Consider the following 18,680-nt stretch of genomic DNA (forward strand, 5'->3'; position numbering starts at 1 on the left):
CCATGTTACTTTTAAATTACTGTCAAAACAGCACATCAGAATTGTGTGCATTTTAATACTTAAAACAGTTATCCAGGAAATAGATCAGTAAATCAAAATTTATAGCATGGTAGTTTTTCCTTATGTATTTCCAGTACTTGTACAATAATCTCCAGTGCTTTTGAAGACCTGTAGATACAATTGTAATAGAACTGTAATATGTTAATAATGCCCAACCATAACATTTTCCATAGAAGTTAATGTATATAATATTTTTGCAATGTTCAGGTATTTCAAAAAAGCCTTGAATGTGGTATGAAACAGCAGATATGGCAGGGGACAACAGCAATTGTAAAATAGCTGGGAGAAAGTTCATACTGACTAAATTAAACTTGTTCTCCCTTATAACTGAATAAAATCCAACTGAGATGACAAAATTTAAGACAGAGGTTGAAGTGAATACACTGAAATCAAATTAAAAAAAAATCAAAGTAAATAGCTTGATTTCTCTTCTTGTAAAGTAAAACAACTCTTTTATGCATTTGTTTTGTGTTTCATTCTTAGTTATTGTAGGGCTTGAAAAGCATGAAAAGGTGTGTTCCTTCTGCCCTTTATAGTTTGTTAATTTCTAGACCATGTGTACCAAATATATGCTAGTAAGGTAAGTGGATAGCTTTGTCAGATATCCAACAGACATAATTAGATTTCAACCCTGTAGCAAGCAGTGACTCATGTAGATATTCAGATCTGCAAATCTTAGATTCACAGGAAGGATACTTCTTTTTTAACCTACTTTTTTCCATCTGTCACTGCAGAGAAGAAAGTGGCTTTCATTGATTTTTGTCACTTGCTAGACAACAATAGATTAATGAGATCTGTCAAATTTGAAGCCTTTTCCTAAACATTCTAATAATTACCTTTGTAAAATGATTAATAATACAATATGAGCCAAAGAGTGCCTTATTCCACATCTCAATCTTGGTAGCAGCTGAATGAATTCATCTCACTTTCCACGGCTAAAATTAATTGAAAGACATAATTGGGAAGGAAAACCCTCAGCATTAGGAAAAACAAGCAAATGAAAATTTATAGTGAAGCAATGGGCAGCTTGCAAAGTGTATCTCTTTCCTCTACATACCTTGCAATCAATAGTTTTTATTTCAGTTCCCTCAAGAGAAAAGAATGAGTTTATAACATTGCTTAATTTACTCTCCTATCTCTCATTTCATCTTTGAAAGTGTTTTTTTCTCTTAGAAGCATTTAAAGAATCCCCATCAGATATCAATGCTCCTGTTGGGTGTTTCCTTCTCTATCTGAGGTTAACAAGAAATATATTTTTTTGTTTTAAATTCCACATGAATTATTAATACAGTAGTTTTCTCCAATAGATGCATAACACTGTACATAACAGGACAAGGGTGTGATTATAGGAGGCTTAAATGTAACTCTGTCAGTGTAACTTGCTGTTGTTATTAGCATTTGATGGTTTAAGCCTCATGGTAGGAGTTCTGGCACTTGTTACAAATAAGGTTATCAGCAGCAGAAATCCAAGCATCTTTTCTGATACTTGAAATTTTCCAGTATTTATGCTGCTGCTGCTAGGTAGAACTAGACTATGTAAAAGAAGCATGAGAAGAATAAGAATCTTTTCTTTTTGGAAGGTCAGCAGGAAAATGCATTACAAGATTAAGTTATTCTCTTATGCAGTGCTTCCAATTTTTTTTTGAGAAAGTCTGTGATTAATTGATACTTCAACCTTGGTCTGGTCTTAGTAGGTGTTGTATAATGAATTTGTCTTGGGCAGCTGAGTTGTGTTCATTGACTGTGTGCATGTGATGAGTTGATGGTAAATGCAAAGTAATATGAATCATCTTAGACCACAGTGAAAGGCAGCTATATTGAGCTGAATAACTTCCTGCTCGTGGCTGAGATTAAGTCAGGACACCTCAGATGGATAGCAAAAAAGTCTGTTCTAAGTTCCTCATAATTTATATATCAAAAACTAACTGATAGCATAACAACATTCAGAAAAGCTAGGAGAAGAAAAATCAAATTGAATCAGTGATGTTTCCTTAGGACTAATCTGTCATATTTTCATTCTAGGAAAATATAACATGACATACTATTGGGAAATTCAGTCAATTCAGCCAATGTGAATGTAATGAAATATTTGAATACTTGAAGTTGCATCACTTCTGTAGCAGTGAGAAATTTTGTCTGATGAGTATTTTGTAAAGAATTTCAGTCTGAAATTGATGTTAGACCACCTAATAGGGAAATTCTGTTTTGTGTTTAAAGCAACAATATGTTTGTTTCTTTTGTTGGTAATTGAATGGTGTCTTTTTAATTTTTTTTTTTTTTTCAGTGTTTTGTATCCTACTTGCGTTCAGTTTACTTAATGAAGAACAAAGAAGTATTCGATGTTTTCAAATTGCCTCTAGCAGAATATGCCCTGTAAGTATGGCCAACTTAAAATATGAAAGCTGTACAGTGAGAAGTTTTGCAGTCTTTAAATACCTGTTTTGGTTGTGTTAACACACAGAATTGGACTTCTAGTCTTCTAGTGTAGTTTCATATTCATGCTGAGCTTTTGCATATTTTCAAAGAACATTCTAAAGGGAAATTATGTATTAAAGAATTTATTGCTGTACAGAGAAATAATTTAGAGCAGAAGGTACATTTGCTATATACACTAGGAGACATAACTTCTTAAGTTAAAGGATAGGGAATAGTGTTTTGGTGTTCCCCCCCACATTTGCTGTTCAACCTTATAGCCAAATACCAACCTGTAAAGTCTATTATTTAAAAATGAACTGGAGTATCTAAAGATGATATATTGCAGTCTCTTTTTGAGTGTGATTTGGACACTTCTCCTTGGCCATCAATTACTTTTCAGAAGATTCAGTGCGTTTGGTAAAGATGAAGCATCTGCACTAGACTGAATAGCATCTATTTTGCTATGTCTATTTTTATACCTATATGTGAATCATTCTGTATTTTGTATGGAAGGGAAATTAATTTTGACAGGTTGACTTCACAGATGACAGCCCCCTGAAATTGTTTTAAGATGTGACGTTTTTGAAATCTTGTGGGACATAGGGTAGTCATAAGGGAGCAGGAAGGTGTTCAAAGGTTCCTAGTAAATTAATTTGATATGTTTGAAATTTCATAGAGAAGGCTAACTTCCCAGCATGTGGCATAATGAACTAAAATGTGACAGATTACTACTAGGCTCTGGAACACCTGGTCTTTCTGTGCTGTGCTGCCATGATTATGTTTTTTTAAGATACATAAGCCTATTATAAAATACGCTTTTTATCTTCATGGACTAAGACATTTTGAAAAAGGACAACTAGCATAAGCTCAAAATTTTTTGCTACATGCAATGCCTGCCCCTTCTCTTGTGTGGTTTGTCATCATCTTTAAAATCTGTTGTAGGTCTTACTGTGCTGTGAATGTAAGGAATAGCAGCAGAAGATTAGGGCTAAGAGGGATAACCATACAAATTCAACCAGTTTAAGAAACAGACTAGCAGATGGTGGCAGTGCTGAGTTTTCAGAATCCCAGTGCCTCTTTCTGGATTTCAGCATGGTGTGCAATCTAGGATCTGTACATGGAGTAGTCTGCAATTCTGTTCTTCTCAGGTTTGTGTGCCAGGATTTGGACCTTCCTCAAAATAATTCTGAGTCCTAGCTTTGGAAAGCTACTAATGTAATTACGGTAATAAAATGCAAGGAATGGGTCAGTTATTTGGAGAGCACAGGAGAGGTTTAGTCAAGGCTGTGAAATATGTGGCAGTGTAATCAAAAAGTCAGAAGATAATAAATCTGGGAGATAATATGGAGATTCTGTTCTAGTTTGTTGGCACTCTTCTTCCTTGCTCTCCAGACTTCTAGTCTACCTAAATACACCCAGCAGTTCCCGAGCTTTCAGTTCAGTGCACATCCACTGATACATGGATCAGTCATCTTCATTTATATTAAAGTCCCTCAAAGTCTGATATGTTTGAATTTTGCATCCAGAAGCAAACCTTGGTTTCTGTTTTGCACACAAACTTATGGCAAAACCTGAAATGAGAATCCTTTCTTCCCTTTACCTTCTGTGTGCATTTTCTGAAAAGTACTTCAGCCTTTCTGTGGAGATTTGCTGCTAGCTTGATAGATGTTACTCCAATAAAAATCCTGCAGAGAAAATAGGCTGCTTAATGCCCCTGTCAGGTTTGTGTTGCAGGCTGTTGCCCACATTCCCTCTTGCTCTCCTGCTTGGCAGGTCTGTGCACTGAGATTCTCTTAAGCTCTGATGATTGAGTCTGCAGAAAAGCAAGTCTTTTTCATTTTTCTATGTTATATAAGATCATATATATAAATATATATATAGTACATATAAAACAAAAGATATAAAAAATGTATGTATAAACACACACACACACATCTATTCTAGCGATTGATCACCTTTAAGCTATGGTGCATTATTATTCTCTCATTATAAATTGCTATCAAGAGTAATTTGTGGGAGGAAGACTTGTGTAGGCCCTGTGTTAACATAGACAGCCTTTAAGTCTGATGAAGGAGAAGATGCTTCATTAAAAGGAGAGGTGCTTGCATTAAAAAGAGAAATTTGTCTTTTGATTGCAAAGGACAGCTTTGAAAACAGAAGAAAATGTAAACAAACAACAGGGTGAAAAGGAATAATTACTTAGTCTGGTCTCCTGGAGAGGAGGCAGTGTTTTGAAATATTTTCTTTCTCAGGCACTTTATGTTGCTAGCTGCTCTCACACACACACACACACACATATATGTATATATATACACACTGTTCTCTGTCTCCAGGGGCAGATCTCAGCAGTTGAGTGTGCTGGATGGACAGGTTAATCACAATTCTGAGGGGCTGCCAGGGAAGGTAATTCCTTTGTGACTGTCGTCATGTCATTCAGAAGAAATGCAGCATATTTTACTTTTTCTCCCTATATCAGTACACAGAGAATAAATAAAAAAAGTTGAAGCCAAATTATTGGAAAAATGTCAGATACACATTCCTTAGTATCCAGATAGTTTTGCAAGTGTTGCTTGCAGATCAGTATTAAAAAGTAGTAGGTAGTTGCAGGTGCTGTCAGGACTGAAATGGGCAATAGCAGAATACATGATCCATCTGTCTACATCTGTCTGTCCTTTTACTAACCAGAGAAATCACCCACTGCACACTGATCCTCACCCCTGGCCTGACCCTTACTGCATGGTCAGGGCAGAAGGTTTCATTTGTTACCTCTCTCAGAGCTGCCTGTCCTGTCCTCAGGCAGTGCCCATTGAAGGCTTTGCACATCTTGTCATCCCTTTGTTGCTTCTTGGCCCTCCTTCTGGCTGTCCTTACACTTACTATTTCTACATGCTATTCTCCTAACTAAAAAGTTGGCTCCTAATTACTTTTCCCCTGTTGTTTCCAGTCTTCATGCATCTATAACCAGACTTACTATTTCCCATGCTGTTGCCTGGTTAGTGTCAGCCTCGTATGTTATTGCTCATACAGACCCTGGCATTCCCTGCAGTATTTGCAGAGTTTGGGTGTTCTTCACTGAGCTCCTCCTCAGCCACCTGAGATCCAGCTGTCCCTTCCTGTGCTTCTGTAACTCTTTCTGTAAACTTCTGCCATACAGTTTTCTGAAGAAGCTGCAGTCTCCTCTTTCCAAGTCCAGGGTCATTATTCTCTTAGTCATCACCCTCATTTCTTCTAGGATCTTGAGCTATCTTTTCTCATTCTGCAGCCAAGCTGGCTATTGACCTTCACTCACCTTAGAACTGAATGTTCTTGCATATGCGTGAATAGAAGTTCCACTAGAGTGCCTATCTGAGTTGGCTAAGCCAGCTAACTTGGAGAAGGGGTTTTTAAAGTGCTCTAGAAAACCTTGTTTGTTGTGATCTGCTGTGTTGCCCTCTGAGCAGGTGTCAGGGTGGCTCAGGTACCAAGGAGCACCAGCAGGGTTTGGAACTGCAGTGTTCCTTTTTCTTTTGTAAGGAAGACTACATCTTGGTCTTCTGAATTACTAGGTTGCAACAATGAGATCCTCTTTGTTCTCCTTCTCTTTGGTCCTGACACATAAAGTCTTGAATAGCTTGGCCCTCCTTATTACTAATAAAGTGTCAGGCATTTGAGCTCCTTAATGGAGAGGAATAAAGCTGGCTGGTAAAGTAAATAGCACAGCAAATAAAAATTCTCTGTTCCTTTTGGTTATTAATCAGACCATCTGGAAGCCTGTTAGTTCAGATTTGTGTCTTTACAGTTGATGTGATTTCTCCTGTTTCCAAATGGTTGCTCATCCTGGCTTCTGATAACATTTTAAATGTTAAATGTGGATGTAGCATATATTTCTAGGCAAGTAATACATATTTCTTCTCTTGAAATAGCTTCTGGGAGTATTTAACCTTTTTCAACCTATTTTAAATCTTTGTCTGAACCTGTTCTACAGTAAAAGTAAGCTCTGTGCTGTGTTTTTGTGTTCAGATCATTCTGAAGTAGTTCACTAATGGAATATGTCTATATTTAGTAAATGTACTAAGTTAATACTAGACTGAATCAGTAACTTGTGTAAAATTGTTGTGCAGCAGTTCAGCAGACATGACCTTAGATTCTTTACAAGCTGGCTTGTGTTTTAAAAAGGCTTAGTAATCTTTTAGGAGCAAATTAGGAGAATTTGTCACACTTTTAAATGTAAAGATTTTACTGATCTTATATTTCTTTTTTGCAAGGATAGATTTAGCTTTGAGTGTCTAAGGTTTGGTCTTTCTAAAGAGTTGAGAGATGTCCAGTTGTTCTCTCTTCCCAGTAGAGGCAAAGTAAACTTAACATGTCAATACAAACACACTCCAGATCTTTGTATCAGCACAATTAACAAATGTTAGAAGAGGCAGTATTTTAAGTCTGTAACACCATTCATTTAAGTTATTTAAAAAAAAAAGTTGATTAATGTTTGATCTTCATTATTCACTAGAAATGAAAGAGGTATTCTTAATGTCGTACAGTGTTATTTCTTTGCAGTTTTACTCTTTTCACTGATTTCTTGAAAGTCCTTGTGAACTTGCTACTAAATTTACAAAGGTACTTGAGCATTATAGGCCATTTGTTTAGTTACTTCTATGCATTCTCTAATCAGTGTTAGGGAATGCTGATGTCTGGCCACCTTGGTTTCAGTTGAGGAATAAAACTGTCAGCTCTACTTTGATTTATAGCAGCAAAACACTTCCTTGGTTTCAGTATTGCCTTTAGAAGCTGATTTTAAATGTCTTTCTAGAAGGGCTTGCTATTAAGAAGTCATTGCATTTCACACCAAAATATGATATAGGATTGTTTGGTTTGCCAATTTAATTGTTGTTGCCATTCAAAGGCTGCCATTGTGGTGTTAGTGTGTTTTTAGTATTGTTTGTAGGGATTTATGAAATCTCACTGAATAACTTATCTGCTTTCTGTCTGTCTGTCAGAAAACCCTGCACATTTCTTATTCCAGGTGAGTGTGTGAAATAGTAGCACTAAAGTAAAAAAATATTTACAACTTCAGTCATAGTAGGATTGTGGTCTGAGTGGCATCTAATGAATTATTGAGAACTAATAATGCCCTTTCTAGTTTATGAAAATAAAGGCTGGTTCATGCATTGAGTTGTTTCAGTATGACTGAACTGTAGATTTGGTGAATAATTAAGAAATAGTTTCTAAACAACTGTCAAATCTTAAAATATGGGGAAGATTTTAGCAGTAGTACAATATCCAGATTTTGTCCTAGATTTTTCTCCATTTGGAATATCCTATGAAAAAGAGGCAGTAATGAGCCAAAACACTGACATTTCTATGAGAAGTTATGCAATTAAAACTATTAGGGGATTGTTTCATACACTTTTTCTAAGCTTATCTACTATTACTGTCTTACCAAATAAATTTGACCTTCTCTCTCCTTTCTGCCTGAGATCTGTGTTCTTTTGGAAGTAATTTGAATTCTGATAGCACTGGTCTGTTTTGGTAGGCTTGCTAAGCAGTGTAGAAAAATTTGCCAAGACTAACTGACAATTAATTTTATTCAATTATTAAAGTAAGACATCAGTGTGGTACAACAATCTGGAAGTGGAATTTCATAGTTGAGTGAAAAAAAAATCTGTAGTGTGAAGTCTTGTCCACATCATGGACTGCTCTTTCTGCTCTGTAACTTTTGCTGAACAGATAATAGTTTTTCACCTTGTCATACTTTTCTATGCATGTGTATTCCTGGTCTTTGGTGCTAGAAAATCTCTGATAAAATCAGAGTTTTCAATCCTGTGTACTTTGTGCTTGAGAAAGACAAGTGATTGTGTAGTTGCCACACAGTATTGCTGCTTGCATTGCTTTGTCAACACTTGACAGCGATACTCTATGTAGAATAATGTGAAATCTGAAAAAGTAAAAAACTGTTTCTCTTGCAAAGGATTTGATTTTTGATCCCTTGCTGAAGAGACTGAATGCAGCAATCTCTTGATGTGTGTTTTACTGTGCCTGGTGTTAAGGCCCAATTCCAGGTTTGAATGGCTTCCAGCTGCTGCAGTGAAGCATTACATCTGCTGTTTGGTTATTTCCATTACAGTTAGTCAATAGGCCAAACTTTAACAGATCATTTCATTGCAAAGGTAATTAGTGTTTGCTGTCAAACAGTAAAACAAGTCTAAGATCGCTAGTTGCTCCAATTTCAGTCCCCAATGGTGTTATCCTCTGCACTCTCAATAAATGTGCAAAATACACTGGATAAAAACTTCCTTTGATCCTTTTTAATAAAATTCTATTTCCTTTGTTATTGCTGTTAATAGCATGTAGAGCAGTGCTGAATTATCAGAAACACTAAACGAAAATTTTTACATTAAAAATAAACTTTATTTGTTGGAAGATTTGTTCTTTATCCTAACAGTGTGTATTGTTGTTTGAGTTTGTGTTTACTTTTAACTTCTGGCTGATACCAAAAGTGCCCTGTTTAACCACAGGTGTGGCTACAATTGGGGTTTTTGTTTGTTTGTTTAAGCAGGGCACTCCTTTTGACTACCCTTTCCCATTGGCTACCATTAAAAGTTCAAGGCTCTCCAGGACCTACAGTGTACTCTTGCTGCTCTGCAGTATCTTTTGGGCGCTTCATTGACTGTTCATAATGACATTTCTGCTGAGTAGTACAGATTAGATATTTCTCCTATGCTATGACTGGGTTCCTTTCAGAGGCTGTGTAGTGAAAAAAAGAAATTATGTTATTTACTTGAACAGCATTGAAAGGAAAGCTGGTGTCTAGCTGTGCATGTTTTGAATTGAAAGAAGCTAGTCTTTTACAGGTGTGGGTGCCTGTGTATATTTGTAGTCACTGTAGTTGGTTAAATCCTTTATTCCTTTGTTAAGTGTATGTACAAGCACCAAGTACTACTTTCAGTTCTGTATTGTGGGTTTTCTCTGCGTTCCTTGCACCAATACCAGTGTCCCCTCATATTTTTTATTCCCCTAATGAGAAGGCTCATGAGCTCTGAAAGAGTTAATTTTCAAAAAATTTGGATTTGACAGGGTCAGGTGTAGTAACAGTGGACAGTTACAAAGTTTACTGAAGTGAAATGGGCTGTTGAAGTCCGGGTTTCTCTTCCCGTGCAGTGCTTTCCAGTATTGTTGCTAGACAGGATTTTTGCTTTTTCTGCAATTCTTGCCCCTTCATATAATGCTTATTAACATAACTCTGAATTGTCATGAATAACTGGGTAAAATAATAGTTTTGCTGGCACTGCTAGTTACATATGCCATGGAGGTAAAGCCTTGCTGTAGAGAGGTGAAAACAGGTGAGATTGCCTTTAAGGGAGAAATATCTCTCCCCTAGCTTTTTCTGCAGTTAGTCATTCATCCATACCATTTTTTTTTTCTCCTGGTTTCTCAGTCACTGTGAGGATGGGGGAGATAATGTTCTGGGTGTACTTCCAGTAGTGAAGGATCTTGACAGATCAGTATTACCTCAGTCCTTGAGATGAAATTCATGTATTTTCAATACCAAATTACATTGGTTTTTCATCTGCCATGTTGTACTGTGAATCATAGATAATTAATTATCTACAACTTACCAGTTTGCTTTCCTTCCTGGGAGATTTGTAATTGTTATTGAGAGTTCTCAATATTATGTATTAATAAATGAAATAGTTACTTCATCTTCCTTCCTCTTCCAGTGTTCGCTTGTACTTTTCATGCTAGATTTTTCTAAATGTGTTGATCAAAATATATCAATATGAATGATCATAATTGAAATTGAATCACTTGAGCCATCAACAAGGGCTTCTAATTGAGTCAAATTTTGTGTATCTGCCTTTCAAATTTATTTGGTTAATTCCATGTTTTAGATCACTTGGTCTTGCAATGGCACCTCGTGTGAGATTCCTTCAAAGAGTTCGGAAACAGCTGTGTGCCAGTGAGGCAGCCAATGGGACAGACCACTTGGAGGAGACAGAGCAAAACGAAAAGACCCTCAGCTTGATAAGCAAGGAAACTGTGGAGAAATGTGGAACTAATTTCAGTGCAAAAACATCTGTTAACCAAACAAAGGAAAAGCAGAGAAGAAGAGAAACTGAAGAATGTTCTGCTTCCAGTGGCAGCGCTGAGGAGAGTGGTGAGTCTGAGGATGAATCAAAAGAGCTGTCTGAGGAGGAGGAAAAAGAAGTTCATGTACCTGACAGGGTACCAAACTCAGACTCCATGCAGTTCTTTGGAGATGATGACGATGATGATGACGAGGACGATACTGAAGGCCTTGATTTGCTGACAGTGAAACAACGGGATGTTTTTGGTGTGGAAGCTAAAGATAATCCAGCCCCGGTAAGTGCGCTTTATTGTAAGGCTCATGAGTCTTAATCATTTTTTAACTGGACTTGCTCCAAGGAAGGATACCTGCTTGAAGTCAGATGTGTTGTACATATGTATCAGAGGTGATAAATACTCCCAAAAGATAAGTGGTGGGACTTAGCTTTTATCATTTTATGTAGTTAGTGTAGTTTTACTTGCATAACCAATATCCTTGTTCTCGCTTTAATTTATAAGTAATGTGGCTCGAAAACCTGGGAAATTTTGACAGTTTTAATTCTTATCCCTTCCTAATTTGCTTGTACCTATCTGTCTAAATAGCTGCCACTTTCAGTCATAATTTTGATGCTGAACCATGGTTTATAGCACTGGGAGCCGAACTGCAATACATGATGAGCCACTTCCCGACAGAAATCATAGGAGAATGATCTTTACGAGAATGTAACCTTCAAACAATGACTTTTACTTTCAGCAGGACCATTGCTATTAAGAATTGAGGCAGTATCAAAGAGAGATAGGAAGTGCACATGTCTCTTGTAAAGCACAGTTATAAAGGTTTATTGAAAGTATTCATGTAAATCTCTCAATTCCTTGGCGAGTAGCTTTATAATTTCGATTTCTTTGCCCTTGGTGTTCTGAGAAATGCTTCTTTCTTTTAATCTTTGAATACAGTACAGTGTTACAGTAAGGGGAGTTCTGGTGGTTTTTAAAAATTATTTTTGTAATTTCTGTAAAGCAATTTGGTATGTGCATATTGGGTTTATTTTTTTGGTGTATCCTTTACTATCTAGCAATTGTATTTCTGTAGTAAAAAGATACAAATGAAATAACCATCTGGTTTGGCAAGGTGTTCTTGTGAATTTAGATGTGCTCAAGGAGAGCTTCCTGTTAATAGATGCCTATTTTGCTTTGAAAAAACAAAGTTCTTTTCTACATGAAACTGAAATTTATTAATAAATGTAAGCTAATGATCAATGCATACCGTAGTGTGAAGGTTTACTACTATATGATACTGTGAAAATTATTGATAAATTGTGGGATGCTTTAAGTGTATGGATTCTATTTTTAGCAAGAATAAGAGAATAAAGGTTTCTGTCACTAACCACATTAACTTTTAAAGTTTTGTTATAGAAATACAACATAGTAGAAATTACATTAAAAGACACGGGCATTGTGCATTTTTTATTTGACATAACTCTGGACGTTAAGACAAAATAGATAATGTGCAGCAGTTTTAATTTTTTTTCCATGTCTTTATTTTCTGGGTAGAAGTTCTGAAGTGATTATTATTGCATTAAGATGGATAAGTTTATATTTAAAGCATTAGTATTCTGAGGTGTGAGAAGCACTGAGCAGTGTGAATGCAGTTTTCCTGGTGCTGTGTCTTGCAGTGTCCTTCTAGGAAGGACTCAGGAACCAATTTGCTGCATTTATAGGATGAGGCAGTGCATTAATTAATATTAAGAAAAGCTGCAGAGAGTCTAGGAGTATGAACATAGAGTGTATACTCAGCTGCATCAGTTAAGAGGATTTTTTTAGAAAATCTGAGTGCAAAATGAGATAGGAGTCCTTTGCAAACACTGGTATGTGATCATCTAATTGGGGGTTCATGAATATGCCCACAAAGACCGAATTCAGTTTGCATTTATGCTTTTAATGTGTAAAACTGATTGTGCAATGTCACTATTCTTGTTTTAGGCTTCTCGTCGACAGCAAAGCAGTCCTGCTGTGATTATTGAGCTCCAGGACATTTTTTGTAAATGAGAACATTAGGTTTTGTTTCAGGTTTTGAATTGCTGTTCTTCTAGATACCATTGCTTCCTCATCCTTCTCTCTACCCTAGTCCTTCCAATGGAAGAAGGAGCAAGGGGAAGTGTTAGGCTGGCTCTGAGTATCCTCTGGGATGATGTAGTGCCCTAACCTTTGGTTGCAGGTGAGGTTGGCTCATCCATCTTTGTACCAAGGGAAAGGAACTGGTCAAAAAGAGCAGGGGTTATTTAAATTGATGATGGATTAGAAGGGGATTTGGGGATTTTCGTAGAACAGTTTGTTTTTGATGAATGTGCGTGGTACCCAGCCTAACTGTGGGAGAGGTTATGGTGTGAAGTGTGACACATCCAGTGTTAATCTTTCTAACAGTGTGACTTGTGGCTCAGTTGCATTCTTTCCCTTCCTTGGTGTATGTCCCTTGACTGTAGGTATACTTTGTCATTTTGTGACAACACATATGAAAGAAAAATCTGTTTTCTGCATTGCTGTATAAAAGGAGAAACATTGGATAAGGTGAAAGACCTTGGCAGATACTGCAATTTTATTGTGAGTTTCCTAGTTCATTTTTTTTAAGAGATAGTCACTGGCTGCTCTATTTATGAATTTTACTTTGATATATCAGGATTTTTAGCTGGTGGTCTAACTCATGGGAATTATTTAGATAAGTACAGTGTTCTTATGCATAAAAAGAAGATCAGCTACATGCACAGAGTCATTAGCAGATAGGCAGTATTTAGCTGTTGTGTTAACATTATGGAAATTATTCTTTTAAAGTGCATTTAACAGTATTAGCACTATTGATGTTGCGAAGACTGTAAGTATTCCCTGGTTACAAACTTTATTTCTAATGCTAATTTTATGAAATTGATTTTTGCATATGGCAATTCAAAGATTATACTTGTTCAACTTTTATCATTATTTATTTTGAGAACTAGAAGATTAAACCTATAATATTTTATCTTGGTTTTGTTTATATTTTAATTTTAGTCAACTTGTCAAACATATTGCATGCTGTCAGACTTCTGTTCTTGAATTTTCTGTTTTAGTGCAGAAAATACATTCCTGAAATCTTAGGATTGCTCTGGCTTCCTCCCTGCTCCCCCATCCCTTGTTTTATGGACTCCTAAGACTTCTCAAATATATTCAATAATCACTGCTTGGAGCACTGTAAGAAGCAAAAAGCATACAGAGAGCTGCCTTGAATAGTACTTGAAGGTTCCTTGGACTTGGTCTGACTCTTGAAGAGCCTGCTGCTTGAATATTGTGGCTATGGAAGGAAATTATTTTATATGCTGTGATTCTGTGTGGGCTACCTTGCCTTTCAACCCATTATTGTTACATATGGTGAAGTTTTCCTTACTTCTCAAACACATAAAACAAACACTGTAAACTGACATATTATGGCCTGGATACGTACATATTGATAAAAGCAGGAAAGAAGAGACAAAGGTAAATCATCCTAATTAGCAATGATGAGTGAGTCTATACCAAGAAGCAGAAAGTAGTAGCTCCTTGTAATGTGGACTTTGCACATGACATAGATCAAGGAAACATCATTTAATATGCACCAAAATAAGAACATAATCCCCTGGAATTTTCTTCAGTGACATTGAGAAGAAAGGCTGTTAAACTCCACAGAAATCAAAATTAATTAGAGATGTGATTTATCTAGATCACTTCTCTTACATTGTCTTTTCTCTCTGAATGGGATTTCTTTCCTTCTGTTAAGTATTATAAGAGAACTTTTCACCACTCTTATGTTTATATATTGCTTTTTTTGGCATGAAAAATCTTGTTCTTCTCGCCACCTCTTACTAGCTATTATTATTGTGCTTTCATATGAATATATTTGAAACAGTTGACTTTGTCTCCTTGAAGCTTTTTGGAGGCCAGCAAGATGAAAAATACCCAAAGGATGGAAGAAGCAAGGAAGCAAGCTGGCTGACTCTGGTAGTGGCATTTCCCTTAGGGGTAGCTTGCTTTGCTCCTGGTGTAGCAGTGTGTTGTGTCCAAGAGAAGAAAGCTGCTCCGGGCAGCCTGCTGGCTCTAAAGAGAGCATTATTCCTTGGAGAAGGTTGCAAAGTGAGCAGTCTGGCAGAGAAAATAGAGAAGTTACTTATTTGTAAGTTAAATAAAAGTCAATGCTGTGATGCATTACACACCATAAAATCTCCTTCCCTAAAGAATGTGAGTGCTTTAGGTTCTCAGCTCAGTAACAGAGTGCTTACGTATTTCTAGCTGAATTACAGCAAGTAATAATTTATATGAAAAGCAAAATATTTGCATACAAGTGAACTAGGCCTGCATTTAGATATTAGCCTAAGTGCTTCAAGATTCCAGTATTAGAAAATATGATCAGCCATGAATGGAGATGAAAGGTGCTGATGATACCTCAAGCCTCTTTATGCAGAGCAGCCATCACAGAACACATTCTGTGAAGTGAATAGAAAATTTTAAAGAAATCATGTTTTCTTTCAAAGCAATTTCATTAACTTCCACACAACTAAAACTTGGTTTTTTAAGGATGTTTATGATGTCCAGTTTTACATTCCTATGTAGTTTTTAAGAGTCCTGTTATTCAGGACTGCTTCTGTGAGCTACAAAATGACAGACCAAACCCATTTACTTGTCTTCTTGGACAACCTTTACTTTTTGGATTTACAGAAAAGTTAATTCTCCTGGCTCAACTATTTTTGAGTAGAGCACTCATGACTTGTTTGCTAGATTAAACTGTGCAACAGAGGCTTTTGGGCAGTCCCTTGTCCCATCCCATTAGCTACAATAAACTCCTGCTCTGTAGATCAGTCCTTGGTTTAGACTTTCTTCATTCCTTTTTTCTCTTCAAATTTCCCTCTAAAGATTTCTATTTCAATTGCATTTTTACCAACTTACTAAGAACTTCTGTAGTTTATGGAAAAATCACTGTAAGTTTTTAGGTTTCTCGTACCTATAAGACAGCACTCCAGGTATTTTTGCTAATCCCTGTGATGCTTAGGTTAATTTAAAAAATCTACAGTTAAAAGTCTCTTGAGTTATTGGTAAACTGTGTATTTGAAATAAATGGCTGCTATATATTCCTTAAAGGATATCTGTTCAAGACTGTCATCCTAAATGCTTTAATCATGTTGAAAACCTGGATAAAAATATGGGGTTTTTATGAATATTTTTTAATTTTATGTGATATCTGCTCGTCACAGATATTAGCTTCCTGTATCATTGGCTATGGAGTACATTATTTTGATGTGATGGGCTTTGCTTCTGTGGAAAATTTTGACATGTTGGGGTGCTTTTGAACCACTGTGAATAATGGTACTTTTGATGCCCACAGTCTGTCCTCTTGGCGTTTGTTACTCTTGTAAATAGGAGTCTGGTGTAGAATGATGGTAGATGACTTGGAAACCTACTTTGAACATTTATATTAAAGATATTTGAGAGAAGCCTGATTTGACCCAGGAAAGGCCTCCCCAGGTCTGGTGGGAGTTGTTCACAAGTCAGTGGCTTTTCCACCTGGCTGAAATGTAGTGCTTGCCATCTAGAGCAAGGAATGTTGACAAGTTAGTAGCTGCTCTAACACACTTCTGGACTAGGCAGTGCCACCTTTTTGTTTCAGTACTGAAGCCATGAGATAAACTCCTTAATTCCATGTGCCACCTGAAGCAGCCTCACAAGTTGCCTTCACTCTGTGGGACCTGCTGAAGTGCCACATCATTTACTGCCATAAGGAGAGGAGGCTGTTTGGCAGCCTGTTTCTGTGGCTGATTTCACTGAAGTACTTTGAGACTTGTGTGTAACAATCTGAATTTTGAACCTGGACTGGAAGGTATACTAAGCAAGTTCCCAGATGGAGCTGCTCACTCCCTCCAAGGCAGAGAGACCTCAACAAAATGAAAGGACTGGGCAATCACCAACTATATGAAGTTCCACAAGGGAAATTGCTGGATGCTGTACCTGGGATGGGACAACCTGGGATGTACAGACAGACTGGGGAATGAGATGCTGGAGAGCAGAGCCATGGAAAGGGACCTGGGGGTCCTGATCAGTGGCAAGTTGGGCATGAGCCAGCAGTGCCCTGGCAGCCAGGAGAGCCAGCCCTGTCCTGGGGGGCATCAGGAACAGCATCACAGCTGGGCAAGGGAGGGGATTGTCCTGCTCTGCTCTGAGCTGGGGCAGCCTCACCTGGAGAGCTGGGGACAGCTTTGGGTGCCACAGTATAAAAGAGACATTAAACTATTGGAGAGTGTCCAAAGGAGGGCAACGAGGATGGTGAAGGGCCTTTGAAGGAAAGGACCCCCTCGAGGCTGAGTCACTTGGTGTGTTCAGCCTGGAGGAGACTGAGGACAGACCCCATTGCAGTTACAGCTTTCTTGAGAGGGGAAGAGGAGGGGCAGGCACTGATCTCTTCTTTCTGGTGACAGTGACAGGACGTGAGGGAATGGCCTGAATCTGTGTCAGGGGAGGTTTAGGTTGGATATCGGGGAAAGGTTCTTCACCCAGAGGATGTTTGGGCACTGGAACAGCTCCCCAGGGAAGTGGTCACAGCACCAGCCTGGCAGAGTTCAAGAAGCATTTGGACAATGTGCTCAGGCACATGGTGTGACTCTTGGGTATGCTCCTGTGCAGGGCCAGGAATTTGGACTCTGATCCTTGAGAGTCCCTTCCAACTCAGGAAATTCTGTGATTCTGTAATCTTTCCAGGTTATTGATAATTCGTGCTGTACAGAGTGCTCTGAGCAGGCTGGACTGTTACTTACATGCTCAGGATTCACCATCTGGTGCAAATTCAGGCTGAAATGAGGTGCGTGCTTTCTCTCTCAATTAAATAGACCCAAACTGACTGAGAGAGATGCATGGTCTTGTATGTCAAGGAATATTAGAGTACGACTTGTATGACTTGAAATAATTCACTAGAATCTTGTTAATTTAATACTTCTACTAGGTTACTCAAGCCTGCAGTCATACCCTCAGTTTTAATTGTTCTTTATGGCTGATTTATAGCCTTGTTTAATATATTGCAGCAGTTTTATAGATAAGGGTGAATGAGCAAAATACTCTGCATTAAATCTGCCTAGTTTTAATCAATATTCTCTGAATCTGTAGGATTTGTAAATTATTAAAAGTCACAATTTCCTTTAAAATCCTTAGTACCTGAATGATTGCTGAGTGATGGCATTGGAAATATTTATAACTGTGACATAATTTTGAGTAAGTGTTCTAGAAGTTGAATGGTAAAATTATGAAATACTACTAGAAATTATACAACACTTTTTTTTAAAGGAAATGCTGCTTCCTAAAATAGTAATAATACAGACCCAGTATTCAGTGTGTATCTGGACTCTTCTGACTGTCAGCAAAGTTACAATTTTGAGAAATATTCTTTTTTGTATAGTGGCCTCTCTGATACAGACATCTGCTACTGTGAGCATTGCTTAACAAACTACCCATGAACAATATTTTGAGGCACATTTCTAAATTTGTGTCTGAGCTGTATAATTTTCAGTTGTAATAGTTTGATAATATGAAAATAAAATTTGTAGGTGATGATTCATTATCTATTAACTAAAGCTAGTCCTGGGGTAATTCATCACAGTGGTACTAGCATTCTGCAGATAGTACTTTAATGGTTATTTTAGAAAGAAAATATGTGTATGCCTTTTCAGAATAGCAACCAGCTGACTGACCAGGAGCTAGGAAATCTGCTTGGTTGCATGGAGCAGATATTCCATGTTTCTATGAGACTGTGGTTTGTCCCAGCTGTAAGGAGCTGTACTGTTGGCATCCCAGCTGGGATGGAGTCTCTCACCTTCTGCAGCCTGGTCTCTCTGCTCCCCATCTTGGAAGCATCAGCTGCATCCTCTGGGGATAAAATTCTCTGAAATGAGCGTTACTTTAAATGAGTGAAACGAAATTAAACCAATTAAGACTGCAGCCTCTAGCTTTATTTCAGTATAAAACAAATTAAATATAAATGTCTTTGGGCTAGCCTTGTAGGGAAGTCTTAGAGGTCTTCTCATTCTTCATTACCACATCATTCCCTGTGGTAGTTTTCCTCATATTTCAATGCAGGATGATTTCTTTCCTTTGCCTGCGCTACATGTGTGTTTGTTCCTCTTGCT

At 37.4% G+C, this 18,680-nt stretch overlaps 1 protein-coding gene across 1 annotated transcript in view; it reads left to right on the plus strand.

The window, feature by feature from the left end:
- The window catches only part of DDX10 (DEAD-box helicase 10), a 154,511-nt gene that overhangs the window by 34,533 nt on the left and 101,298 nt on the right, over window positions 1-18,680 (plus strand). Inside the window, exons 12-13 of the mRNA XM_056492541.1 lie at window positions 2,345-2,433; window positions 10,341-10,812. Coding sequence (XP_056348516.1) covers window positions 2,345-2,433; window positions 10,341-10,812 — 561 coding nt within the window. The remainder of the gene's footprint in view (window positions 1-2,344; window positions 2,434-10,340; window positions 10,813-18,680) is intronic.

Source organism: Oenanthe melanoleuca, chromosome 1 (assembly GCF_029582105.1).
Source record: "Oenanthe melanoleuca isolate GR-GAL-2019-014 chromosome 1, OMel1.0, whole genome shotgun sequence".
In the NCBI taxonomy this organism is placed as follows: Eukaryota; Metazoa; Chordata; class Aves; order Passeriformes; family Muscicapidae; genus Oenanthe; species Oenanthe melanoleuca.